The sequence below is a fragment of the Dendrobium catenatum genome, unplaced genomic scaffold (genome assembly GCF_001605985.2).
Source record: "Dendrobium catenatum unplaced genomic scaffold, ASM160598v2 fragScaff_scaffold_1221, whole genome shotgun sequence".
Taxonomy (NCBI): Eukaryota; Viridiplantae; Streptophyta; class Magnoliopsida; order Asparagales; family Orchidaceae; genus Dendrobium; species Dendrobium catenatum.
The window spans coordinates 498,351-520,045 of record NW_021319683.1 but is presented as its reverse complement, the minus strand read 5'-3'; the positions used below and the strand labels follow the sequence as shown (position 1 = coordinate 520,045).

Sequence of the window (21,695 nt, the reverse complement as noted above, 5' to 3'; positions counted from 1 at the left end):
ATGTTAAACTATATAATTCTTTATCACTGTGAATATTCCAGGACACAACACTGCTATACCCAAATAGCCCCACCTAGATAATTCTCAACATATATTACTCCCTCTAATCAAGTCATCAATAGTCAAACTTTATTTGATTAACGACTTATTTATCACCTAATAACTTTTTTTCTCTGTATATTTGTATTTCTATACAAACGTTCTAGTTCTACTATACCACACAAATTGCCCTTGATTTTTAACTACCAAACTTTAATATATTTAATTTGATTGTAGAAAACTTAATCAAATAAAATTAAAAAAATAATGATAACCACTTGAAATGCAAAACTAAGTACCCGTAAGAAAATACCCAAAAAAAAAACCTTTAATTGTTGCTCATCTCCTCACATGAACCCACTAAACATATATGTTTATTTTGCTGCAAATGCTCTAAAACTGCTTTAATAACCCCTCAAAAAGTCCAGGGCCCTAAAATAAATAATAAAACACGTGAAACGGGTGCTAGGGCTAGGCGATTTTTTCTTCCCCTAGCTTCCTCTACGTTGTCCCGCCGTCATCGCCGGAGGGATCTATGGATCCCTCCATCTACTCCACCGCTTTTCCCCCCTTACCCACCTCCTCCTCCTCTCCTCTTCTACCTACTGGTTCCACCAACCCTTTGCCTTGGAACCGTGTCTTCTCTGAACCCCCGAATGCTAGCGAGTTCAACATTTCAACCTTACCCACACCGGATGAAATCATTGATTTTCCCACAGAAGACATCACTGACGAGGTAGAAGCTTACAACCCTGCACTAGTTGGTTATTCCTTCGGTAAAATACCATATTACGAAGCTCTTCTAAGTGCGGTAAAAAAATTGTGGAAGCTCAAAGGTAACATCCAACTGATCTCTTTAAGTGAAGGTTTTTTTCTGTTCAAATTCTCATGTGTTGAAGACTATGATATGGTTTGGACAAAGGGAGCTTGGTTTATTTTTGGTAAACCTTTCATCTTTAAGAAATGGACATCTCATTTTAGTCCTGAAAGAGAAGAGTATGCTAACGTTCCTATATGGTTTAAGATACATGATCTCCCACTCTGCTGTTGGACCCCCACAGGAATTTCCAAAATCGCAAAAGAAATCGATACTCCTCTGGCCGTTGACGCTCTCACAGCTAACAAAACCAGACTTACTTATGCTCGAGTCTGCGTTCAAGTCGATTCCTCTGCAACCTACCCTGCTTCCATCCCCATCACGGTTGAAGGTAAGCTCTTCAACCTGAGAATTCAATATGAATGGCATCCTATGATTTGCGATCTTTGCAAATCCTTTAACCACCAAGCACCTTCTTGCCCTTCTAATCCGAATCCCAAACCCACTCTTCCCCCTTCTGGGCCCCGCGGCAGAAGCACAAGCAGGCGTCCTAGACCTCCTTCTAACAGCCCAAAAGGTATCCTCCAGAACCCCAACATCAGCACTGCCCCTATACAAACTTCTCCTCCTCTAAATGACTCCATTCCTCCACCTGTCCTGTCATTCTTACCCTCTGCTTCTGTTATTTCAGAGCCAATTTCTTTCTGCCCCCTTCCCGCTGAAGGCAGCCAACCTTTTATTGGACCTTTAGCTGATATACCCAGCAGCAAAGACATTTCTCCTACATACCCAGAACCTGTGTCTATTCCAAACCTCAACTCCCCTACACAGCCATCCACTTCTTCCACCGAACTCCTCCCTCCTCAAAGAAATCCTCCTCTTCCTAAATCCTCTTCTCCTAATAAATTCTCTATTCTTCAGACTCTCTCTAACTCTGAATCCAATACCGATCCAGAGAATGCGACACAGACCCGTTCAACCAAAACTGATACTGAGACTTCCTCTCCTCGATCCAGTTCTAAGCTCAATACTTCTCAACCTAATACAGCAGCTCAATCGACTCGAAACACAAGGGGTAAAGGTGCCAAGAAAGGCACAATGTCTAAATAATTATCCATGTCTCTCCCAAACATACTGGTGTGGAACATCAGGGGTTTCAACAAACCTAATAAAGTTTTGTGTTGCCAAAAGGTGGTCCTGAATCACGACATTGACATTTTCTGTCTCCTTGAAAATCGTATTCTTCATCAACATCTTGATGATCCTTGGTTTTGTCAAACACATAAGATTTTTTACAATGAATTGAGCTGCCACAATTTTTATGCTGCAGACCCGGGTCGGATTGGGTTAAAATGGAATGCCAGCAAAGTTTCCTTCACTCCTGTTTTTGTCTCTAAGCAGGTTATTGCTGGAATATTGGTGTACTATGGTAATCTTCCCCCTTTCTTCTTATCAGTTGTGTATGCTGCAAATCATTTTGAAGAACGCAGTTTGCTTTGGGATGAACTTAGACAAATTGCTCCTATTCATGGGACGGCTTGGGCTGTGTTAGGAGACTTTAATTGTTGCAGATTCCCCTCAGAAAAGTCTGGAGGGAATGTCTTAAATACTTCAAGGTTGGCTCCTTTTAATTCCTTTATTTTTGATGCAAATCTAGAAGACCTACCTTCATCTGGTAACTTTTATACTTGGTTCAATCAAAGGGCTGATAATCTCATCCACATTAAACTGGATCGTGTGCTTATTAACGAAACTTGGATTTCTGCTTATCCTAACTCTTACTACAAAGTTTGTAACAGTCTGGTTTTAGAACACACACCTCTCATCCTCAAATCAAAGTTGGATAGATCAACTAGCAAAAGGTTTATGTTTAAAAACTTCTGGTGCAAAATTCCTAAATTTTGGGATATTCTTATCTCCATTTTTGCCTCTCCCTCTCAAGGTAACCCTATTAACTCTCTTTATCAAAAGCTTAATCTTCTGAAGAAGGAAATTAAATCCAAAAAATGGGCTTCCTCTAGCCATTTAGACATTAAATGTGCTGAAATTTCTGCTGTTCAAAATCAACTCCAACTTCAACTTGATACTAACCCTCTCAATTTCTCTATCTGCGGCCTTCTTAAGAAGATTAATTTGGATTTTGCCTTTTACAATTCTCTGAGGGCTAATTGGATCATTCAGAGATCCAAAGTCAAGTGGCTTACCAATGGGGAGGAAGATCTAAAATTTCTGTATTCTAGGATTCATAGAAGAAATTCTCATAACTTGAGTATTTGCACTCTTCTATTTGTAATAATGAAAGGCCTCATGCTTCAAACATTATGGGAATTGTTGATCATTTCAAAGAGCTATACAATTCCCCCAAGCCTATTTCCTCAAGCTTAAGCAACATTCCAAGTGGGAACCTGTTACCAGAACAAGCTATGACCTCTCTTATTTTGCTAGTTACAAATGAGGAAATACATGTGGCTATTAAATCTAGTTGCAACTCTTCGGCCCCGGGCCCGGATGGGTTCAATTTTGCTTTCTACAAGAATACTTGGTCAATTACTGGTCCAACGGTTTGCAGAGCAGATAAATCTTTTTTTCACCAAAAACTACCTCCTAACTAGGGCTAAAGAACCTGCTTTAGCTCTCATTCCTAAGAAGACTCATGCTGACACTATTCAAGATTACCGTCCCATATTGCTTTGTAATGTTTTTCATAAGATCATTGCCAAAATTCTTGCTACAAGAATGAAACCTTTTATGCAAGAAATCATACACAACAATCAGGCTGCTTTTATTTCCAATAGATTACCCACGGATAACCCTATTCTTGCAGCTGAGATTGTTGGTTACTTCAATAAGAGGCACCAGGATAAATTTTTTTATGCAAAGCTTGATATCAAAAAGGCTTTTGATACCGTTTCTAAGGAGTTTCTTTTTGATAGGATGGCCCAAAAGGGTTTCCCTCGCACTTTCATTCATTGGATAAAAGCTTGCATTAACGACACCTATTTTTCTATCTGCATTGATAGAAGTTTACATGGCTTTTTCAACTCCTCCTCTGGATTAAGACAGGGGTGTCCCCTTAGTCAGTATCTCTTTTTCATCATTATGGATGCCTTATCTTGTCTCATTGATGATCCTTTACAGCATTTTGAAGGATTCAAGATAGAAAATTTCCAGTTGTGCCACCTTACTTATGCAGATGATTTACTGGTTTTTGGGAAAGCGGATATTAACAATTATGAAATTCTCATGAAGATTATGGATCTTTTTGCCTCTCTCTGGTCTCCACCTCAATCTCAACAAGAGCTCTCTTCTTATTTCTCCCACTGCCAATAGCACCTCTCTCATTTCTCAAGCTCTCCACATTCACAACTGTTCCACCAAACTATCTTATTTGGGCTTACCTATTTCTATAGGCAGACCCAAGATTTCTGATTTCTCACCCTTGGTTGAAAAGGTTACTAACTTTCTTTCCGATTGGAAAGCAAAGCTACTCTCTTTTGCAGGTAGGATGCAGTACTTGAAGTATACCATTTCCAATTTGGTGGCTTATTGGATAAGGGGCTCTAATATCCCAAAAACCATTTTAAAAGCAATTGGTAAAGCTTGTAGCAAATTCTTATATCATGGAGATATTCATTCCAAACGTCTACATCTCATTTCCTGGAGTTCTACCACTAAACCTCTTTCTAGAGGGGGATTGGGCATTGCTTCTCTCAATGCTCTAAGAAACGCTTACAACTGTGGTACCATCTTAAGACTTTACAACAATGTCTCCCCTTTATCTAGTTGGTTCTTAACTAGGTACTCCTCACCGTGGAAGCCTTGCAATTCCTCCAGCTTTGCTCACTGGAAAAACATTTGTAACACTGCTTCAATGTTCAAAAATAATTTCTGTTTTCAAGTTTGCCCGAATAGCCCCATAGATTGTAACTGGGATCATTGGCTGCACAAAGAGAGTTTTTCTGATTTGTTTCCAGATCATGCCCCTTTTATCATTTCTGGAACGGATGGTACACTGGCTAGATGGATCTCTAATAACTCTTGGTCTCTTCCCACTTCTCTTAACACCAGCCTTAAAGATATTATTCACACCATTCCTATATCCCATTGCAGTCCTTATCACTTGACCTGGGATAGCAATGAAAATGCGAATTTCAAAGATTTCTATAATGAAAACTTCATTGACTCGGAAGTTGACTGGGTGCACTTAGTCTGGCACAAGAACCACTCAATCAAATATTCCTCTCAAACTTGGATTGCCATCAATGAGGGTCTGAAAACTGTAGAAGCTTTGAAACTTAGGAATATTGTTATTGAGGATATCTCTTGTCCTTTTTGCCATGGGCAGACAGAAAACACTAATCACCTTTTGTTTGAGTGTGATTATTCTTTTAATCTTATTACCCTGCTTATTCCTCAATTTCAACACTTTTATTTGAGACCTAATATTGGTCAAGCTTTACATTTTATAAATGGGTTAAACATGGATAAGGATACCATAAATGCCACTTTGCTGATTTTTCATGCTGCAATTTACTTCATCTGGAATGAACGAAACTCTAGGAAATTCAAAGGTAATGCTATTTGTGTTACTTCCCTTAAACGTAAAGTTACCGGGGCTGTTATTCTGAAGTTGAACAAATGGAAAAAGGGCTGTTTTTTGAAGCAAAAGCTAAACCTGTCTTACTGATGTTCTTTCAACTTGTTCGGTGCCTTGTTATTAGAATGAAGAGTAACACGAAATCTGATGGTTGGTTTTTTGGTTGGCTATCGTCTATGCAAATCTTATCATTAGCTGGTGGAAGTATTGGTTGTCTGGTAGTCAGTGGTTATTACTTCATTTTTTCTAAGAAAATTTTTGGTTGCCATTCTCGAATGTTGTTAACTATCCTCTGGTATGATGGGTGGACTTTTTTGGCTAGCAAATCTGTTGCTAGAATTTCCTTCTGCTGCTCGAAAATCATGAGAGAATTTATGTCCCGACCGACTCTAGTGACGCCCCTCTTTTTGGCAAGTTTTTGAGTCTTGGGCAATGATGTAGCCTGTTACCTCATTTTGAACTGTCTCCGGGCAACCAAAGGAGATTTGGATTTATTCTATAATCGTATCTACTATGCTGAGCCCAGACCGACAGAACTTATTCTGTCCAATTTTTTGTTTTTCTCTTTCCAACTTTTCTCTCATTTTATAATTATTGTTATAGGTTTTACTTTCTTAGCCTTTTTGTTTATGGATAAGTTTTTTTGATTCATTTTTGTAACCGCTTCTATTTTAATAGAATGGGCTATGCCCTCAATTCCCCCCCCCCCCCCAAAAAAAAAAAAACCCCCCCCCCCCCAAAAAAAAATAATAAAAAATAGAATGTTCACCGATGGTGGAATGGGAAAGGCCACCTTGTTTTAATCTCTATTTGTCTGCAAGCGATGAGCAGGCAAATATTTAATGAAAAGCAAGACAGCCTTTTATAGTATCCCACACGTTTGTTTGAATTAATGCAAAATAGTTTTTATTATTTAAGTATCATTAAAACTGTAGTAGTGAAAGGATGTGTCCATTCAGATGTTGTGTTTCAGTTTTTTTTTAAACCGTGACTTGTCCTATTTGTTTAGAGTGTTAAGAAAAAAAAGAACTATTGGTATACTCTTGTTTTCCTCTATTATATTATGCAAAGCCTTTTCTTTGTCTTTGTTTTTCTCCAATTTCTCCATTTTCTCCAACATTGTGGTATCAGAGCCCTATTTTGATTGAAGTGGGCGTCGAATTTCTGAATTGAAGTAAAGTTTTAGAAGATCTTGTGTATTCTTCTAAAAATAATGTGTGTGATTCTCATTCAAGAATTGTGAAAAAAATTTCATGGCAATAAGCACTTCTTCTCACCCTTTGATTCCCATCTTCAATGGTGAGAAGTATAAGTTTTGGAGTATTAAAATGAAGACCTTGTTTAAGTCACAAGATTTATGGGATCTTGGGGTGAATGGTGTGCAAATTGGAGAAGATGAAGGGAGAAATAATGATAACAAGAAGAAGGATTCAAAGGCTTTGTTTTTTCATTCAACAAGCTATGAATGATAGTTTATTTTCAAGAATTTCTATGGCAGAGATATCAAAGGAAGCTTGGGATATTTTGGAGAAAGAATTTCAAGGTTCAATAAGAGTAAAGAAAATAAAGTTACAATCTATGCGACATGATTTTGAAACTATGAATATAAATGAAGGAGAAGGTGCATGTTCAAACTTATCTCTCTCGGGTATCAACAATTGTGAACAAAATGCGATCATTTTGGGAGCAAATATCTGATGAGAAGGTAGTCTAGCTCTAAAGTTCTAAGGAGTCTTCCAACAAATTTTGAACATGTAGTGGTTGCTATTGAAGAATCCAAAGATATTGTTGTGTATTCTTTTGAAGAAATGATGATTCGTTGATGCCTCATGAAGAGAGAATAAATAGAAGATAATTGAAGACAGTTGAGAAGGCATTTCAAGTGAAGGAAACTTCAACTAGTTGCAACAAAGAAGGAGGTCGTGGTAGAGGAATAGGAAGTGCTTATAGAGGAAGAGGTGATCGTGGTGCTTTTCATGGAAGAGGATCTTATGGAGATAAAAGATCAAGTGGAGGTCAAAAGAAATGCTATTATAATTATAAGAAGTTTGGTCATATTAAGACAAATTGTTGGAGCAAACAAAGGAATCAAGAAAGGCAAAGATAAAGTTCAGTGTGATTTTTGTAAGAAGTTTGGACATTCAGAAGATAGATGTTGGTCCAAATAAAAACAAGCCAATGTAGCAGAGAAGACAATAGATCAAAATAATCTGTTTATGACACATTTTCATGCTGATTGTAGTAATTCAGAAATATGATTCCTTGATAGTGGTTGTTCTAATCACATGACTTGAATGAAGCCTCTTTTCAAAGAGATAGATATGTCAAAGAAATCAGAAGTCAGATTTGGTGACAATAATGTTGTTCAAGTTGAAGGCAAGGGGAGCATTATTGTTGGGACAAATGATGGCAAGGTAAAGCTATTACATGATATTTTGTATATTCCAAAACTTACACATAATTTGCTAAGCATTGGGCCATTAATTGATAGTGGGTATAAAGTTGAATTTGATGAAAAGGCTTGTAAAATTGAATACAAAAAAAGTAAGCAACAAATTGCAAGAATTCAAATGGCTCCAAATAAAAATTTTCCACTCAATATTTCAACAGTTCAAGAAAAAGTATTGATAGCCAAGAAAATATTTGATGCAAAATTATGATATTTTAGATATGGTCATTTATATATGAGAGGTTTGAAATTATTGCTTCAAAAGAAGATGGTTTATGATTTGCCTAAAGTGGACTATGATGGAATTTGTGAAGTTTGTGTTATGGGAAAGAAAGCTAGAAAGCCTTTTCCATATGAAAAGTCATGGAGAGCAAGAAGATGTTTGTAGTTAATTCATGCATATTTGTGTGGCGTAATGAATACACCATCTCATGGAGGGTGTAAATATTTTCTTTTATTTATTGATGACTATAGTAGAATGAATTGGGTGTATTGTTTGAAGCATAAATCAAAAGCTTTTGAAAAATTTATGCATTTTAAAGCATTGGTGGAGAATTAAAGTGACAAGAACATTAAAACTCTATGCACAAATAGTGGTGGAAAATTTATATCAAATGAGTTTGGCAAATTTTGTGATAAGTATGAAATCTTCAGGCAATTAGCTACTCCAAATACAACACAACAAAATGGGGTCGTGGAAAGAAAAAATAGAACTGTTATAGAAATGGCAAGAAGTATGTTGAAGATGAAGAATTTATCAAATACATTTTGGATTGAAGTTTGTGGGCTCCGAAAATTTGGCCTCGGCCTCCGCTCGTGCTATTTCTTTTTATTTGAGCGAGGGAGTTTTAACTGAATATGTTCCGGGGTAAATTTTGGAAGGCAGATGGGTTTGTAGATAAGACACTACCCAGAGATTTCGCCCTCATTTTGTGAGGACTTTATGATCTGAGTTCTGGTTTCCTATAGGCGCAAGCCCCTATAGTTAATTACCCCTCTCGATCACGAGAGAGAACTTTCGATTAAGGCTAGTCGTCAATCAGATACGTGGAGAGATACGTGTCTGGCATATAGTAGCAGCAATAGGTTTGGATTTGAAAATTGGATTTGGGTTTGGATTTGGGAATTTGAAGAGTTTGGAAATAGTTGGGAATTTGAAGATTTTGATATTCAAAATAGAAATTTCACCATCCTACACTTAAAGCGGATGGTGGGGGAATGGATGATGGGCCCGATCAAGATCCCATGGTTCCGTCGTCCCGGGCCATCATGGTCCCTGGTCTACTTAGTCAGAGGAGGTAGTCGACCCAACCTGACAGAAGGATCCTTATCGGCAGCCATGGGTTGCTTCGTCCAAGGGTACCTTGTAGACCGGGGTTGAATGTTTATCTAAGGGGACAAATTTGAATCCACCTTAGCTGACAGAGGGCTTTGTGCCCTATCGATCATATCCTATTGATTCATATCTCAAGGATTTGATGCCATTAGGGAGCGTATTGGCTTTGGCCATAACCGCTATCTGTGGTGCCATTTGGCGGCAAAACCACTCGGTTCAGAGGGCCCCGGGTCATAACCGTTTACCTGCAGTGCCATTTGGCGGCGAAACTGCCGGTTAGAGGACACGTACCACGTCCTTACTAGCAAGAGATTGTTTGAGAATGGATCCTAGTGATATTTTCGACTAGGCATTTCGCTCTTTGTGAGCATAAGTAAATTTGAATTTGTCCACCCCGGCAAACTGTTGCGGAGGGTGGATGGATTTTGCTTTAAGTGCTTGAATGGATTATTTCAATTTTAAATATTTTGGATTTGGAATAATTTTGGGATTTTAGATTTTCAGGTATGTTTGAGGAATCATTTGAAAATATTTGTGAATCCCTCTGATTGAGATAGACATTCAACATAGCCATCATCAGGGTGTTCGGGTCTATTTCTATTTTTATATTAAATCTTGTCAACTCTGTCGGGCTGTCGACAGAGGATCGGGTTTCGTAGGCTTTAAGCCTTTTGATAGTGAATTCTCATTGTTGTAGGCCTTGAAAGCCTAATATGAATGTATTAAGACAAATATACTGGTCCTCTCAACCGTGTATTTGTTTGAGAGTTCGAACCTTTTCGACTCCTATTGATCCGTATAGGAGGATCGGGTTCGAACTAGAATTCACTTGTCAACCCGCGCAGCATCCCTAGACGTCACGTGTGTACCAATAACACGCTCGCCGGGGCCCATGCGGGTATTTGATTATTTTTACCCCTTTTAGTGTACCTATGTGTATACAAATTACAGTGCACGTGCGGGGGTATTCTTGGAATAGACGCCTTCTGTCTGCTTGTACGAATGTTGCAGATCCAGTGGCGTAGCAGCTTCTGAATAGAATTGTTTGCTGCTTCGTACAGGTAGACTGTCGTGCACTATTTGTTGATTTTTGTAGGCGGATCATAGTGCACTAACTAATCTCCTACCTTGGGTCGTAGGAGCTTGCACTTGTCGTATCCTCCATTCATTTTATTGTGGTCTTTGGTCTTTTCAGTGCATCCGCTACTGCTGCATGTAGGTAGGTAGATGTCTTCCTTATATACTGGAATTGACCTTCAGGATACTGCATTTACTGAAGTCTTTCTATCATCTACCCATAGATGGCATATGACGTTCACTATGTATTCGTTAGACTTTAGTATTGCAGATCTTTTACTTTCACACGGAGATGACTTAAAAATCTTGTTTGATGAATTTTCTTGATTGCCACTTGCATTTCAATTGAACTGACAATGTGATGTTATGGATTGTAAGCACGTCATTGCATCTTGCCCTTCGGTTATTGTATGAATGATTACTTGCAAACTTCTTTTGAAGCTTTGATCTTCACAAGTATCATGTTCATTCACTTGTGTCTATTTGAGTACATCATGAATTGATTTGTTATGAGTCATTGCTTGCAAACCATTATTTAATATTAATTCGAAAGTCCTTATATTGTTGTTCATAAGCATTTCATTTGATCTTCCTTCATTTGGGTTAGAGCCCAAAAGATTCAAGTCATTCGCTTAGCATTCAAATCAAAGCTCAAGTATAGTTCATCATCATTTGATATGGGATGTGAGTGACAATATTAGTATTATTGCCAATTGGAGATTTGCAACTTAGTTGACACATCTTTCTTGAATCAACTTTTTAATATTCATTTAGAACTTTATAGGTTGATTTATGGATAGTTTGCCAAACAACTTGCAAGTCTATTGATTGCTAGTCAAAGATGGATCAAATATCATATAATGAGTTCATTATGATGATCCAAGAGCTTACACAATGACTTTGTCATTAAATCACTAGCGCTTGCAAATTTTCTCATTAAGATTCTTCATTCCAATTGAAGTGATGACTTCTTAATAATTCATTGAAAATTTCATGGCATTATTCAAGTCAAGCACCTTATGATTGTTCATTTGAGTTCAAGTTTGGGTTAAGCTCTTTGTGGTATTTTTGAGCTCAAACTCAATTCAATTTCAAGTTTGTATTCAATATCACTCGAGTTCAAGATCAAGTGTAGTCCTTTTCATTTTGTTTGCATTCAAGTTCAAGTCATTTGTCCACTAGATTTTCAAGTCAAGTTCAAGTTTGAATTCATTTTATTTAATCTCAAGTATCTTATTAATCATTTAAGCTTTAGAATATGTTTCAAGTTGTCCAAAATCAAGTCCCCTGCTGTCCAAAAATGAGTACATTGTTGTCCAAATTTTGTTCAAGTCCTGTCCTTTTTTAGACAAAATTTCGGCAGCCTCCCGGCGTCTCCCCCGTTTAGGGGAAAAACCAAGAGGCAACCTTCCCCTCGACGCTACGTGAGCGCTTCAGGTAGGTGTCTAACATGACACCGCGGTCGCATCTTTTTTATTTTTTATCCCCGCCCGCTACGTGAGCGTTTAAGGGTTTATTTTTTGTTTGTTATAAGAAGAAAACACATGTTAGAAAAACACAGATTTCCCCCCTCTGCACCACGTGGGCGTTCGGGGGTACTTATACAAAAAGGTAAAATAAAAACACATTTTTTTTATCCCCTTCGCCGCAAGCGTCGCACCGGTTTCCCACCCTAAACGCTACTTGAGCGCCTCGGGGGTTTGCCGGCTCGTTGCTAGCATTGAAGAGGGATCCTTAAATCGTCGCAAGCATCGCACCGGTTTCCCACCCTCAACGCTACGTGAGCGCCTTGGGGGTTTGCCGGCCCGTTGCAAGCATCGATAAAAGAACCATTTTTTTTTTTTTTTTTTTTTTTGAAAGCCCTCCACATCTCCTCTTTTTCTTCTCTTCTTTTTTTTTTTTTTTTTTGACTTTCTTTTCTTCTCTCCTTTTTTTTTGCATGCTTTCCTCTCTTTTTTTTTTTACAAGCTCTTTTTTCACTTTTTTTTTTGAATAATAGAAGATAAATAAATAAAAAAAACTAATATTAATATTAATACTAATAACTATATCAATATTAGTATTAATATCAATAACTAATCATAATAATTATTAATAATAACAGATAATGACAATAATGGATGAAGGAATTTGAGAGAAGAAATTCTCTGTTCAGAGATGTGTGGTTTGGAGGAATTAGTGGGCTCTGAGTTCTAAGCTTGTAATAGATTGAGTTGGTTAAGTAGTGAACTGCTCCGTTCTGGACTCTATCTATGAGAACTTCTGTTGTAGCCATATTTCCTATGCGAGAAGCTTTGCATTCCAATCCTTCTGCTCGTTGCTGTCGGCACTCTTGGAGTTCTCTAACTGGATGCATAGGAAGTGTTTTTTTTTTTACTTTCTTTTTTCTTTCTTCTGAGCTGAATCCTCATTCTCAGAATGTACAAAGCCATACCCTTTCGACTGGACATTGCTATTTGCAGCTGTTTTGCATGAAAGAAATGGACCAAATGACACAAAAATATCTTGCAGAGACTTGTTATCAATTGTTTTGTCAAGATTCTTTATGATATATGATAATATCCACTTTTCGTGATGTTAGGATCACGTTGCAAGAGCATAAGCCTTACAGATTTTTCCACTTAATAGCATAAAATTCAAAGCTTCCATGGCAAGGCTAGCTTCCTGTGCGAGAATCGTGATCTCACCTTTCTTCTACATCCTTGCTTTCATTTTTATGCAAGGAATCAAAAGCAATCATCCTTCCTCCACTTGCTAGTTGAAATATGGAGCAGATCTTCTCATCACATCTTGTAAGCTCGTCTGTTCGTTTGGAAGAATATTAAGCAGATCTCCTTCCTCCTTGCTCTCATTTGATTGGAATGCATAGATAGTACTCCTGCTCGATTAAATATCTTGTTCTATTGTAGATGAGAGAAGTGAAGAGAAGCAAATATTGCGTTGGGTAGATTGAAGAGGCAAGCAACGGGAGCAGGTTGAAGGCTGCAGGCTGCTGTGGCTTGATTGGAAGGTCTTCACATGAGAGAGATCTGGTTGCTGGAATTCGGCCTTGACTCTTGGACATTGCATGAGGATGAGGTGGAAGGGAAGTTCTGAGCAAGTGATTTGTTCGGAGACTGCATGAAGAGTAGGGGCGGGACCTATTGTGGATCTCACGGTTGGAGTAAGGAGATGCTGTGAGGTATCAAGAAGGAAAGCTGATAAGAGCTTTGGTGTAAGGAGGTAGAAGCTTTTGTGAGGGAGGCAGGAGGATTCGGCTTTCAAACTGGTTTCGGCCTTGGCAGTGGAGGAGAGATCGTGGACCTTGCCTCAAGTTGCTTTGGAGAGGAGGGGCCGTGAGCTGCAGGGAAGCTTGGGAGTTCGGACAGAGCAGGTGATGGAGAAGGAAAACGGGTGGGGTGGTTCTGTGTAGTTTTTAAACAAATGGCTTGCATGAAATGGGAGAACTCCAAAAGCTGAAGGACTCGTCTTACACCTTATTTCAATGACAAGGGCTGCATTGCAAGAAGCGAGGTTTCAGCGGATTTTCAGGGATTTCTAACAGGATTTTGATTCAAACGAGGTTTAGAATTAATGAGAATTTGATGTTTCATTTGACTTTTTCCTTGTTTTGGTACCTGCTCTTATCTTTGTTCAAATTTAATAAGTTAATATCTATTCTAATGATATGTCATTAGAACATTAATTTAAAATGACAGGATTGTACTAATAAGTCAAAAATCCTCTTAATTTGTGTGTTGTTCTCGATCTGCGTGCAAATTTCTCTTGGTTTGTGTGCTGATCGCCTCGTTTTGCGTGTATTTTTGTCTCGTTTTACGTGTCAAATTTGTCGAACATCGGAATTAGACAAATTTATAGTGGATTTAGGGTATTGCTGATGTCTCGGTCGCAACGGCGTAGTCCATTTTGAGATCGGACATCGTTTCGGCGACGACGAGGCTTAGTTCCCTCGTAATGCATGTTTTCGCAACATATTTGAACCCCCTTTGAGATTTACGACACCACCTCAAACCATCGAATTTGATCAAATAAAATATATATTCTGAGTGTCGGCGACATTCCGGACGCAATGGTATTGTCCGTTCGTCGATCAGATGTTGTTTGGGTGGCGACGAGGCATCGTTTCCTTCGTAGCGCATGCCCTTTGCAACATATTTGAGTCGCCTTTGAAATTTGCAACCTTACCACAAACGATCCGATTTAATCAAATAAAATATAGATTTTTAATACCGACAAAGTTTTGGACTCAACGACGCCATCCACTTTGCAATCGGACGTCATTTCGTCACTGACGAGGCTAATTTCCCTCGTAGTGCATGCCTTCGCATCAAATTTGGATCACCTTTGAAATTTACGACACCACCTCAAACGATCTAATTTGATCAAATAAAATGTTGATTCTTAATGGAGACGATGTTCCGGATGCAATGGTGTTCTCTGTTTGTCTATCGGACGTCGTCCGAGCATCTTCGAGGCCTCATTTCCGTCGTAACGCAGGCCTTTATATCATATTTGCATCGCCTATAAATTCACCACCATCTCAGATGATCCAAATTTATTAAATAAAATATATTTTCTAAATGTTGACAATGTTCCGGACACAATAGCGCTGTCCGTTTGTTGATCGGACATCATCCGAGCATCTTCGAGGCCTTGTTTCCGTCGTAACGCAGACCTTCGCATCATGTTTGAGCCGCCTTTGAAATTTTTTAACACTTCAGACGATCCAAATTCATTAAATAAAATGTATATTCTGAATGTCGGGGATGTTCCGGACACAATGACGCTGTCCGTTCATCAATCGGACGTCATTTAGGTGACGACGAGGCTTAGTTCCCTCGTAATGCGTGCCTTCGTAACATATCTGAATCATTCTTTGAAATTTACGACACCACCCTAAATGATCCAATTTAATCAAATAAGATGTATACTTTTAATGTTGATGACGTTCCGGACGCAACGACATCATCCGTTCTGCGATCGGACGTCATTTCGCCACCGACGAGGCTAATTTTTCTTCATAGTGTGCACCTTCGCCTCAAATTTGATCTGCCCTTTGATATTTACGACACCACCTCAAATGATTCAATTTAATCAAATAAGATGTAGACTCTTAATGGTGATGACATTCCGGACACGATGGTGCCATCCGTTTGGCAATCAGACGTCATGTCATCTCCGTAGAGGTGAATTTCCGCAATATGCACGTCATTGCATTATATTGGGATTGCCACGAGATATGTGCCACCAATATGGGCGCTTCAAATTGAATAAATAAAAATTGCAGTTTTTAGAGGTTGACATTATTTCGGACGCAACGGTGAAGTCTGTTTGTCGATCCGACATTGTTTGATCAACCTCGCGCTTTAATCTCGAGTGTCGGCCATCCCTTTTGATCGATCTCGTCTGATTCAATTACGAGGGGCCTCGACCTAGTAGAATTCAGTATCCTGATCGCAACGATACCATCCATTTGGCAATCAAAGATCATTTAATCCCTTAAGTGATGCGTTTTGTCAATGCACACATTGCCTAAATGATCGTTTTTGCCTCTTTTCACATGGTTTATATATAGGGGTCAACAAAGTTGTTGCAACTGCTATTTATATTTTGAATATTTTTCAGACAAAAGATGTTCAAAATATTACACCTTATGAAGCATGGAATGGTAGAAAACCTGTTGTCAGTCATTTCAAAATATTTGGAAGTATTGCCTATGCATTGGAGGATGGCCACAATAGAAGCAAGTTGGATAGCAAATCTAAAAAGTTGATATTTATTGGCTACAACATTCAATCAAAGACATACAGATTATTTGATCCACAATTTGAGATCATTATGAGATGTTATTTTTGATGAAGATGGTATGTGGGATTGGAGTGAATATGTAATTCATAATAGAGGAAAAGCAACAGTTGAATTTGAGGAGAATCATCAAATTGATATCACTAGCAATCAAGAAGTTAGTGATGATTTATCATCTAATTCATCTCCTTCAAGTCCAAGATCAGTAGATTCAAGTACATCTGAAGAGAGGGATCACAGAAAGATGAGATTTTTGCATGAGTTGTATGATTGTACATTTGTTCTTATGGTTACGGAACCATTATGTTATGAAGATGCTTGTGGAAAAGAAGAATGGGAAAATGCTATGAAAGAGGAGATTCAAAGTGTTGAGAAAAATAATGCTTGAGAGCTTGTTAATGTGCCATAAGAAAAATTCCCAATTGGTGTGCAGTGGATTTACAAAGTGAAGTACAATTCAGATGGAAGCATAAAAAATATAAAGCAAGACTTGTTGTCAAAGGGTATGCACAAAAATATGGTATTGATTTCTATGAAACATTTTCTCCTGTTGTTAGATTTGAAACTGTTAGACTATTGATTGCATTAGCTGCACAAATGAAGTGGAATGTTTTTCAATTTGATGCTAAATCTGCTTTTTTAAATGATGATTTGGAAGAATATATATATATATATTGATCAACCACAAGGTTTCATTATTAAAGGCAAAGAGGAGAAAGTTTACAAACTAAAGAATGCACTTTATGGGCTTAAACAGGCACCAAGGGCATAGTATTGGAGGCTTGATTCATACTTCCAAAAGAAATGATTTCATAGAAGTGAAAGTGAGCCTACTTTGTATGTGTTGGTTAAAAATGGTGATTTGCTTATTGTTTGAATTTATGTTGATGATATTATATATTCTGGATCTTCTAATGTGTTGATTGAAAAGTTCAAGAATGATATGATGAAAGAATTTGAAATGACTGAATTGGGGTTGTTGCACTATTTTTTGGGCTTACAAATTATTCAAGTAGATGATGGAATTTTTATATCTAAAAAAAGGCATGCATTGGAGTTACTAAAGAAGTATAATATGCTGACTTGCAAGACTTTTTCAACACCCATGAATACAAATGAAAAGTTAGTTCAGAATGATGGTACAACTAAAGCCAATGAGAAAGTATTTATAGGAATTATGGGCGTCCTTATGTATTTGACATATACCAGGCCTGATATTATGTACTCAGCCAATCTTATTTCAAGGTTCATGAACAATCCTTCTGTATATCATCTTGGAATAGCTAAATGCATTCTTTGCTACATTCGGGAGACAACCAGTTATGGGATTTGGTACAAATCAGTTTCTAACTTTAATTTAGTTGGTTTTACTGATAGTGATTGGACAGATTTTATAGAAGATAGAAAGAGCACAAGTGGATTCATATTCAATCTTGGGTATGGAGCAATATCTTGGAGCACAAAAAAGCAAACAAGTACTGCATTGTCATCCTCATAAGCTGAATATATTATAGTTTCATTGGCAGCATGTCAAGCAATTTGGATGAGAAGAATATTAGAAGACTTTCATCAACCTCAATTAAAGACGACAAACATATTTTGTGATAATAAATCCACAATCTCTATGACAAAGAATCTGATGTTTCATGGTAGATAAAAGCATATAGAGCTCCGACATCATTTTGTAAGAGAAGTTGTGGCAAAAGAAACAATTGCAATCAAGTATTATTCTACTGAAGATCAAGTTGCTGATGGATTCACAAAAGCTCTCAATTTGCAAAAAAAAAGAGAGATTTTGATCAAATTTTGGTGTAGAAATTTTGCATTAAGAGATTGTGTTTGAATTAATGCAAAATAGTTTTTATTATTTAAGTATTATTAAAACTATAGTAGGGAAAGGATGTGTCCATTCAGATGTTGTGTTTTAGATTTTTTAAAAAATCGTGATTTGTCATGTTTATTTAGACTGTTAAGAAAAAAAATTGTACGTTGGCGTACTATTGTTTTCCTTTATTACATTAAGCGAAGCCTTTTCTTTGTCTTTGCTTTTCTCCAATTTCTCCATTTTCTCCAACAATGTTTACAACCAAAAGAAAAAAAAAATCACGTTAAACTTGAATTCTGCGGCTGAAGCAAAGCTGTTTGCCAGCGACAAACCAGTGATTGAACTCTGAAGCAGTGAAGTTGGCCGTCGATGGTGAGTATGACCTCCAAGCTCCAGCCCTGCACACAAACGCTGATCTTTCACATAGAATAATAAGCATTTGAGGTCGAGGCTGAAGGGGCAAGCAGGGGATGCCTATAATAGGAGTATTTCTAGGATGGGTGACCTCTTGAGACAAAATCATGAGATCATTAGATTAAAATAAATAATATCTTGATAATTAAGAATTTGGGACATTACATTTTTTGTTTGTGGTAAATTAGCTTAGATTCTTTTCTTATATAAAAAAGAAATATTGTTAGAGGTGGGGGTTTATTATTTGTATTTATGTTTTTTCCATTTGTGAAAAAAAAATAGACACAAAAAATAGCACAAAATTTGACATATACCGGCGGTTATAACCGCTACTTTTCTCCTTGCACCTATTTTAGGACCGCGGTAATTGCAATGTGCTGTAACGACATTTCGCAGCGGTTTATGAACCGGCGGGATAATTTTGTTGAAGTGCTTAATTTAGCAGCGGTTATAACTGCTACAAACGTATAAATTTACAGTGGTTATAACCACCAAATACCTTGAAAAAATGAACTGATTACCAAAATTGTGGCAGTTGAAGGCGGAAGATTTGCCAGTGACCGGGGATTCAGAGGTGACGGCAATTTAGTGACTGAATGGAGGGAAAGGGAGGAGGAATCACATACGAAGCGGGGCGAATGGCTCGATCGGCTAGGGCACGGGGGAGTTAAAAAGGCCGTTTCTAGCATCGGTTACACCGTTGTAAATTAAAATGTCATTTTAGCAGCAGTTAAAAACGTCGCGAATATCAATTTACAGCACCGATTTGCCAACCGCCGCTAATAAAGGCCGCAAAAACTTTAAGTTTTCAATAGAGGAATCAAATGACAGAGACATCCCAGTTTTGGCGAGATGGATTAATGGGTTCTTGTATGCCTTCGGTGTGTGCCTACAGAGTACTAAATTATGGGTGTTTTTCTTCTTCTTTGTGAGCTCTCTGCATCATGTAAGGACCATACATGCCACTTCAATAGACTGCAAAACCCTAAAATGTCATGAGAAAACTTACTGGTCTGAGTGGTCCACTCTATTATTAAATGATGGATATATCTAATTTTTAGAGGAAGAGATTGCATCATTGAAGCAAAGTAACGTCATCCTTTCATTTTCTTTAAAACTATAACCTTTTTCTTATGAGGCTGATATTATTTCAGTGGTTCTTAATATGATAAAAAATAAGTGCATTAGAGCATTATTCCTATTTAGAATGGAGATTATCTTATGCAGTTGCTTTGAAATATATATATATATATATATATATATATATATATATAATTTGTTTAAAAAAAATATTTCAGATGATCCCAGGGGAAACATATATAGCAAAAAGAATCTAAAATTTTAATGTGTATCACAAATAAAAATTAGAAGATAAATTATATAGTCTTTTTTTATCTATTGTCGCAATTTTCTTAAATTAAATTTCTTTTATAAATCTTAATTTATCTCCAAAATCTTCAGTCTTTTAAAATTTTTATTTATTAAAACTTATGAATTCCAGGCCTTAAGTAGATCAATGTGTACTTGTATTTATGATATTATTCGTGATTATATATATATTTTTTTCATCAGGATCTCTGGCACCAAGCAGCGTTAAGACCTGAGGCTGAAAGATCTCTGCCGACAATTAGGTCACCATCTTGAAAGAATTCGTGATAGTTAATTACATTGGTAAGTATATTAGGCGAGAAAGTATTTGTTCTCGTATAATAAAACAATTATATATAACAAAAAATGCATTGCAATTCAAAGGAAATCCATTACGTCTAAAAAAAACTCTTATTTCTTAAACTAAAATTCATTAGAAAATATTGTGTCAAATATAAAAAAGAAAAAAAAAATTGTGTCAAGTATTTTTTCCCAAAACATAAACTTGAAGAGAGTAAAGAATTTGTTTGGCCCAACTTTCTTATTGTTTCTTAAAACAACTTTTTAGCACAAAAAATTTAATTTTTATATTAAAAAGCTACCTCAAATTGTAAGAAAGCCTATCCAAACGAAGCCTAACAGCAAAATCAAAGGCTCCATCAACACATGGTGCGACTGTAATGATTCTGTATTCATGGTGAATGGTATTCTGTTGGAATTGGTTTATGAGCATATATATCTCCTTTGGTCTGTCTTTCTATTACTTGTTTGGGATAATTTTTTTTGTTCTGTTGCAAGTTTTTCAGCCGATTTTATCCCAATTTGACAAACTATTGCTTGTTGCATTTCTCTAAGGCAAGTTAACGGTGGATTGTCGGATTTGCAGCATGTTCGTTTTTGAGTAAGGAGGCTGAACTTAAACACTATTTTTGGGTGCTCTCTTCTAGCTGCCTTAACTTGTTATTATGTTGCTTTGTAATTGTGATTGGTAGAGACCACTGGCTCATTGGTATTTTTTGTGATTTTTTTTATCTTGTTCGAACTATAGAGAATTGGAGGTCTCTTTAAAGATCTTAAATTGTTTGGTGATCTGAGCTCTAAAGAGTAGCTTTGGATTTCATCTTTTCATTCTTCTAATGCTTGTATAAGCTGACTGTGATCAATCATCTCTCTCTCTCTCTCTCTCTCTCTCTCTCTCTCTATGTGTGTTTCTCTGTTTAGCTAACTTCATCTAATAGTTTTTCATATATTACTCCTGCAGCAATATGATCATTTAACCTTCAGCTATTATAGAACCTACCTAGCTCCTTCACACAAATCCAGCCCGAATTATCCTACTCCCCCCGAGATTCTTTCATTTGTAAAGGCAATTAAGTATAAAAAGAGATTTATTAAAATACCAAAACATTCAGAACGATAATATGTGCTGCATGCATGAGGAACGCATGCACCTTATTTATAGTAATACGACATAACAGGTAAGCTAGCTAGATTTATAGCACTCGAAAACCTCAACTGACGCCAAAGCTATACTGGATTCCAACTCCCAAAGGGCAGCGATCAACAGATAGGAATTGACACTTTGCAGGTCGCAGCTACCTTTCGGGCATTTGGAGAGTTGATATATGGGCTAAGAGCTGGGTTTTTCAGGTACTGGCAGAAGCAAGGTTGTTGCGCCTTGAGATTGCTGCAGCAAATTTGAGTCGGTGGAGTGCCGTTTAAGATAGGGCCAGCGCAGGAACTTAGCTGAGAGGGGCTGCAGGTTAACGGCATGGCGGTCGGAGCATAGCTCAGCAGAAGAGCAGAGACCAAGCAGAGAAGGATGAAATTTGTCTTCATCATTTTCTTGAAAAGGTGCTGTGTTCATAAGCTGCGGCAAAATTTATAGGAGAGGGAGGGGTTATTGAGGTCTGATTTTTTTTTTTTTTTTGGGGGGGGGGTAATTTCAGCCATCTGATAACAGGGTAA

At 37.4% G+C, this 21,695-nt stretch overlaps 1 protein-coding gene across 1 annotated transcript; it reads left to right on the top strand.

Moving 5' to 3' along the window:
• Positions 1-574: 574 nt before the first annotated feature.
• Positions 575-3,241, top strand: LOC110100275. The gene is made up of 2 exons (XM_020827712.1): positions 575-1,937; positions 2,187-3,241. Exons 1-2 carry the CDS (start codon positions 575-577, stop codon positions 3,239-3,241), a joined length of 2,418 nt encoding a protein of 805 aa, XP_020683371.1.
• The last annotated feature ends 18,454 nt before the right edge of the window (positions 3,242-21,695 follow it).

Bases quoted from the DNA above. Each gene is read 5' to 3' on its own strand.
- LOC110100275 (XM_020827712.1), top strand. From the start codon at position 575: ATGGATCCCTCCATCTACTCCACCGCTTTTCCCCCCTTACCCACCTCC. The intron at 1,938-2,186 runs GTGCCAAGAAAG...TTTATGCTGCAG, and splicing joins TCGAAACACAAGGGGTAAAG to ACCCGGGTCGGATTGGGTTA.